Below are 7,102 nucleotides of genomic sequence, written 5' to 3'. Positions count from 1 at the left end.
GATGTCATGACATGCTTGAGTAGTATGCTGCAGGATTAGCTAATACAGGATTTACTGAATGTCAAACTGAATGTTATGACATTCATCCCTGACAGCAGATACTGAATTATAGGCTAGTTAGTTTTTCTGTTATAGTTCAGTATTTATTTCAGGCTGTTTTTCAGGAAATTAACAGCTGAGCAAGAGACCTAGCATATAGCCTAGTGTCTGGATGTCAAACTGAATGTTATGACATACATTCCAGACAGCATATGCTAGAGTGTAGGCTAGTTAGTTTTTCTGTTTCAGTATTTATCTCAGGCTGTTTTTCAGGAAACTAACAGCTGTGCTAAAATCCAGGAAACTAACAACTATGATAAAATTAAGAGGCCTAGCATATAGCCTATTTGTTAGCACCCTAATGTGTGGAAATTAGGTTAACTTGCTTGACCTTAATTTTAGGAAATTCAAGTACAAGGCCCAAGTGCTGCATTATAAAAGGATGGCAATCCTACTTTCAGCAACTCAGGGGTTTTGAAGCGTGAAGAATTTAATATATCATCATATATCACTGCTGTAATTTTTGTGTGACTTGTATTAGGTTTTACTTGTGAGCCAAACAATTATCACCTAGATGATTGCATTGGACTAGGGTGTTCATTGAGTTGTAATTGTTGTGTCACTCTAAGCTTTTAAGCGTGAGTGTTGTGTTTCTTGATTAAAGCTCTTAAGCACAATCAAGAGTTGTTTGAAGTATAACTTCACCATTGACTTTAAACTTATTAAAGGTTGAAATCACTGATGTGATAGAGGGGGAGTGAGTAGGAACTCAGGTCTTAGTTTAGATTGAAATTGCATTGGGTAGGTCTTAAGTGATAGGATTAAACAGTTGGTTTAAGTCCTGAATTAATACCTCTTATAATGGATTTCCTATCTGGCTTGGTAGCCCCCAGACGTAGGTGTGTTTGTCGCCGAACTGGGTAAACAATTCTCTGTGTTATTTACTGCCCTTTACATTTACTTTCTGCATCATTCCTGTCTGCGCAGAATTGGATGTCATAACATCCAGTGTGACATCGATAGTCTGTTACTAGAATTTCAATAGGGTCTATTCTCTATTACATAAGCTTATCATTTTCAATTGAATCTTCTTATCCCCTATTTATCCTCTAATCTGGTTGGGAACTCCCCCCCCCCCCCCCTTTTTATTTGGACCAATTGGGCCCTTTCTAAGGTGGTGGTATTTTCATTCCAACTTTTGCAAGATAGATTCCTTTCTATGAAGAACTTGTTCAAAATGGGGTTATTGATGATGCTAAAGGGATCACTTGTCCCATGTGTGGGGAGTTGGTTGAGTCAGTTTTTCATCTTTTTGTCACTTGTAAGTTAGCTTTCACAATTTGGTATAGGATGTTACAGCGGTTAGGTGGGAAATGCTTATTCTTATGATAAACTTATATTAGGGTGGAACGTGCTTATTGTTAGTGATCATAGACTTTTGTTTGAGTGTCTCCTCTCTTTAGGTGGTAGGATTATATCTAGGGATGGTTTTTCTCTGATTTATCATGCTGTTGTCTGATCTATTTGGAGGGTTCGTAATGATGATATATTTAATAGTGTTCTAACAACTGTGAGACAAGTCGAGGAGAAGAGTATTTTTTTTGGCCTAAAAATGGTTTCTTGGTAAAATATAGGTGGATTCATACACTTTATTTGACAAGATTCATAACCCTATTATCTACCTTAAGTTATAGCAGATCAAGTGTCTCTCTTTGTTTTAAGGGTGCTAGTGGTTGTGGTTTCTTGTTTCTCTCTTAGTGGCCTCTAATATGTTGATGGTGGTTATAGAAGTCTAAGGTCTAATCCAACCCTTATAGGTAGGGGTGTTCATGGGTGCGGATCGATCCACGAATCCGCTGACCCAACCCAATCCATAAATTACCCGAATCCATTCATTTAAGGGTATATCCAACCCAATCCATAACAACCCCTATAATTTTGGTTCAGGTATCGGGTTTGAGTTTTGCAACCCGCAGACCCGTTGACTCAATCCATTGATGTGACTTTAGTAATTTTTTTTTATTATTATTATTATATTAAATAAAAATATAAAATTAATATCTCATTAATAACCATAATTTTTCCAAAAAAATTGATTCTCCACCGATAATACTACTAGACCAATGAGTTTACATAATTCTAAGATTAAATATTGTTTCTTATTTTCTTTTGTATCATTTCCAACTTATGTATTTTTTATGGAAATAACATGTCTTATTGAATTTTATACTATTATAAAGTGTTTTGTCGTGTTGATGACGGGTTATGTCAAACCCGATCCAACGCTACCCATGTACACCCCCAATCTATACGTGAGGTTCTTTATGCTTTTTTTTTAGGTCCATCTAATGTTTAGCTATTTTGGTGCATCTCACTTCTAGTTTTTTGTTTTCTTGTTTTACTCTCTATTTTTTTTTATTGTTGTGGTCGATTTATAACTTCTTGTGCTAGCTAATCCCCTTTTTTGATATTTTGATAGTTTTAACCTCTTTATTATTATTTTATTTGCAAATAAAAATAGTTTCACATTGGCGATAAGAAAATCAATGTGTATAAATTGTAGAGAAACTTTTAAACAATGGAAACAAAATTAGTCCATTATATTCTCACTTTGAATTGGACCTATCCAATTGAATTTATGCAATAGTTCAACAATTAATCTGAAAAAACGTACTAAAAACGTTTGATCATCCATGCATAAAAATCTTAAACTTAAAATGTTGTCATATTTCAATTGGATTTATTCAAATTCCAAAAACATTTGAATGAGATGATAGTAATCTCTTCCAATTTAACTAGAACTCTTAAGTTAGAATTTAGTCATAAACATACAAATTCATTGTGTTTCTCTGTTATTTGAGAGATTACTATTTAATTGGATTTATGCTAATTTAATAAAATGCATGTGTGCAGACCAATTAATTTTTTAAAGAAATATTAAATAAAATACAAAAATATAGATTGCATATATAGTTCAAGTTTCTTTCTTCTTTAGTTGGATACATTATTGTTCAAAGTTCTAACAATAAAACTAATGGGAGCAAACTACTTAAAAACATTTTGATAAATAGTACTCAATCAAATGATCAAATTAGGTTATTATTCTATAACATAATTTTAAAACATGACATAAACAACCAAATCAAAACATCAGATAATAGATGAAAAATTAGCATTTGAGAATATCATTATCTGATTTTCTTCACAAACAACATATTCTTCCTAACAAGTTATGTCAGAAAGACACACCCCCAAATGAAACATTACAAACAAACATCAAATTAAAAGAAACACATAATTTTCATCTAAATGCACCTCCACATTAAACTAAATAAATCCTCCAACTTTTATTTTGGGAATAACTTCACCTGTCAACCTCTGACATAGACACAAACGCGTCTTCGATTTCATCTGTCAACCTCTATGACTATGAGACTTTGACAGAGACACGTCTTCGATCTGAATTGTCAGCACGTTACCCTTCAAGTACTTCCCCGCATCACAGCACAATTCCTAATGAAATGATTAAGCTGAACACTCCCACATTCAATTTGCTTCCAGTTCAATTTGTCACCATCAGGATCAGGACAACAAGTATAAATCGCCAAGGCGCGTTCATTATTCGACACCGAAGGCGCGCCAATAACAAGCAACTCGTCACCAAGCGACTTAAAAGCGATGCCCCAACCACCTTGTTCATCGGCTCTCACAGGAACAACACCTAATTTCTTCCACTTATTGATCCTTTTGACATAAACTTTCAACTCATTAGAAGAAGCATCAAGTGTATAAAGCTCATTATTAACAACAGCTATAAGAGGCGGAGACTGCGACTGCGAAACCGAAACCGGAAAATCTTTCAACATATCAGGAATCAAGTTCCATGTGCCTGTCTTTTCATCGAAAAACTCACCACAAGTTAGATCCTTTGTATTCTCATCCTGTCCACCAATAACATAGAATCTCTTGTCCATGAAACAACCAGAACAGAATTTTCTCTTCTGATTCATCTTTGGTAAAGGCTTCCAAATTTTGGTTTTGGAATCATATTTCTCAGCAGTATCCAATATTTCGCTATAAGTGTTTGTTTCTAAGCCGCCTGCAACGAAAGCGTAATTACCAGAACTAGCTGAAGCAAAAAGACACCTTGGATTAATCATGAATGGACCTTTGAACCATTCATTAGTTTCTGAATCATATCTCCAAATAACAGCACCCTCGATTTCTTTGCCCGAAACCAATAACTGCGACCCTGCACAAAAGGATTCTTTATCACCAAACTCAAAGCTGTAATCTGATTGAATCCTTGGTAACTTCCTGCTTGAGATGAAAGGCCAATCCATACCCCACCAATTGCTTTCGCCGCTAGCTAACATAAACACAGAAGGTTCTTTGAGTCCTAACTCTTTCCTTATTTTGTATATCTCGCCACTTCTCATAAGACTCAAGAATCTCTTGTTTAGAAAACATAGTTTCCAGTGTTGTGATCTTGGAAATCTCGCCAAGATCGATGTCTCTAGCTCGTCGCTGAGACTAAGGTTATAATCTGCATCCTGAGGTAAAGGTTCTTCTTTTGTCGAGGAACCGTTGCCATCGGAGGGTGGTAACACTTCCATAATTCTCATCTTTTGTGACGAAGAATTATGGTAACTAATGCAAAAGTCACTACCAAAATTTGGAACTGGTAATGCTTTTTTATTAGTCATAATAGACCATTCACAAGAAAATGCTTTTTTTTTTAACTTCCTTCTCCAAAAACCTCTTAACACCTCATTATCAATTGCCTGTGATATCAGAAAGAAAATTCAGACAAAATCAGCATCAACATCAACGCATTTCTATCTCACAAACAAAAATGAAAACCTAAAATCTCCTTCATAGGTTCATAAGTTACAACAGAGGCGAGGCAGAGACAACAGATCTCGGTCTCGCATCAGATAGGCTATGAGCAGAATAGATGTAAGCAGTCTTAGCCCTGCCAAGGGCTAAGACTGTATTTGGAATTTAAATATGCTAATAATAATAATTACTATTTCAAAACAGAATCAAAGTTTTGTTTTTCTTTTCTAGCATGATTGAAATTCTATGTTAAAAATCAATCACCAAACTCAAATAAATCATCTCACATGAATAATAAGATATGTAAGACAGTTCTATAATCATTGATATATAATCTCTAAGAATTTATTCATTCTCACACCTATATAAGAAAAAGAAGCTGCCTAACCAGATGAAGAAACTCCAAGCACAGAAACCAAAAGCCATCACATCCTGAGATAGGTTAATCAGAATTCACAGGAATAAAACATAATAGAAACTGATTTTGATGAGAAAAACAAAGTTTTTTTTTGTGTGGAAATATGTATTCAAAAGAACAAAGAAAAAGGCTGCAATGAAGAATAGAGAAGAGAAACGCCCATAAGGCAAAGCTATATATATAATAATAATAATAAAAAGAAAGAGAAAAGAAAAAGCAGTTGCAAAGGAAGAAGCCAAGTCAAAGATGGTAGTAAATAGAGTAAAAAACGTTACAAAATATGTAATCAAAACATAGAGAAAAAAGACGTTGGTGTTGAACAAATAATTAAGGTTGTTGTTGTTTGTTCAAAGTTTCAAAAATAATAAAAACATGTGAAGTTGCAGAGAGTGAGTGAAGTGAAGAGAGATCTAACATTGGAGACAACCACAATTTGCTGGAAAACATATGATTAAATTAGTATATGCTTAGTTTTGTGTATGTTGTGTATATTATTATTATTATTATTATTATTATTATTATTATTATTATTATTATTATTATTATTATTATTATTAAGCGCACTATTAGCATAGTATTATTAAATAGTGAGAGAGGAGGGACAAGTGTGGTTTGATGGAGTGAGTGAGGTGGTGATGATGCTACAGCAGTCCAATATGAAAGAAAAAAGAATGTTAAAAAATAGTATAAGGAAGGAGAAAGTGACACACATTAGGTTCTTCTCTCTCCATTGATTCTTTTAAGTTTTCCATCATGTGTTTGTCTTTTAAATATATTCCTAAGACACAAAATTCAATATCAACATAGTGTATATAGAAATATGATTTTCCACTTTTATTTTTTTTTTCCTAAATTTCAATATCATATTTAAATTGTATTTCAAACAGGAATTTGATTTTTTAAATAAGGCATTTTTTAACACATCTTCTGCCTCAACTTGAAAAATCATAAATACAATGAAATACATTCAAAATGAAATAATAATAATAATAATAATAATAATAGAAATATTTTCATGGTGGAATGAGATATAGGGGATGTAGAGAGAGTAAATTCTTCTTGTATTCTAGCATGAGTCTTCAGTGTGGTGGAGCGAGGAGGACATACAAGGTTAATGTATACTCCAATGTTCAAACTAGTGAACTTAGAGAGATGCAGTATGTAAGAGTAAGAGTGAGATAATATCTTCAATATGGCGTGTGGCAGGGTTTATACATGGTAAACGGTTAAAACTGAATGTCCAATCTGATATGTCGCGTGGGGAGTTATCCAATCACATCTAATAGTAGTCGATGCGTGAGCAGTTGGGATCAGGTGCCCGACTCCTTGACGAGGCTCCACCTGCTGACTAGCTTCCCGTGATGAGGTTCCTGGTTGGACTCCTTGTGATTGGGACTGCTCTCTTGGGTCTTTGGCAAACATGAAATAGTTGTCCACCAAATCCTTGTTATCATTAGTGAAGCGAAGATTGTATTATTTGGGCCACTCTTCATCGCCAACATGAGTTTCGTAGGTAGCTCTTCGACTTAGGAAAAGGGAAGCAGAAAAGTATGATGAGTGAGAGTAGGTTGTCTCGAGAACATGCGCATTAAATGTTTGTCTTGTCACTAAAATATTTTGCAGCATCAACCTTACACATGACTGCAAGTTCCTATGGTAGGAAGTGGTGATGCCGCTTAGAGTACTCAAGTGTACTCGAGTGTTGTTGCGATCTCGAGGTTGATCTCAACCGTTGATTTTATCTTCTGAACTTTCCTTTATTTTTGACGCAGTCAAAAACACTAGGGATTAGCAAGCTCTAAACCT

At 34.4% G+C, this 7,102-nt stretch overlaps 1 protein-coding gene across 2 annotated transcripts; it reads right to left on the bottom strand.

Annotated features, from left to right (window-relative positions):
* Positions 1 to 3,194: 3,194 nt before the first annotated feature.
* On the bottom strand, positions 3,195 to 5,766 carry LOC127128149 (F-box/kelch-repeat protein At3g27150). Of its 2 annotated transcripts, none has more exons than XM_051057397.1 (2): positions 5,240 to 5,766; positions 3,195 to 4,823 (listed from the first exon to the last, which is right to left on the bottom strand). In XM_051057397.1, the coding sequence occupies exon 2, from the start codon at positions 4,743 to 4,745 to the stop codon at positions 3,522 to 3,524; it is 1,224 nt and encodes a 407-aa protein (XP_050913354.1). In that variant the 5' UTR covers positions 4,746 to 4,823; positions 5,240 to 5,766; the 3' UTR covers positions 3,195 to 3,521. The 2 variants fall into 2 exon arrangements, with proteins under 2 accessions (XP_050913354.1, XP_050913355.1); XM_051057398.1 differs by having other exon boundaries at positions 5,267 to 5,766.
* Between the last annotated feature and the right edge of the window lie 1,336 nt (positions 5,767 to 7,102).

Source organism: Lathyrus oleraceus, chromosome 3 (assembly GCF_024323335.1).
Source record: "Lathyrus oleraceus cultivar Zhongwan6 chromosome 3, CAAS_Psat_ZW6_1.0, whole genome shotgun sequence".
NCBI classification, from domain to species: Eukaryota; Viridiplantae; Streptophyta; class Magnoliopsida; order Fabales; family Fabaceae; genus Lathyrus; species Lathyrus oleraceus.
The sequence above is the reverse complement of the archived record's forward strand: the minus strand, read 5'-3'. Positions and strand labels throughout refer to the sequence as shown.

Excerpts from the sequence above, each read along its gene's own strand:
- LOC127128149 (XM_051057397.1), bottom strand. The coding sequence starts at position 4,745 with ATGACTAATAAAAAAGCATTACCAGTTCCAAATTTTGGTAGTGACTTT.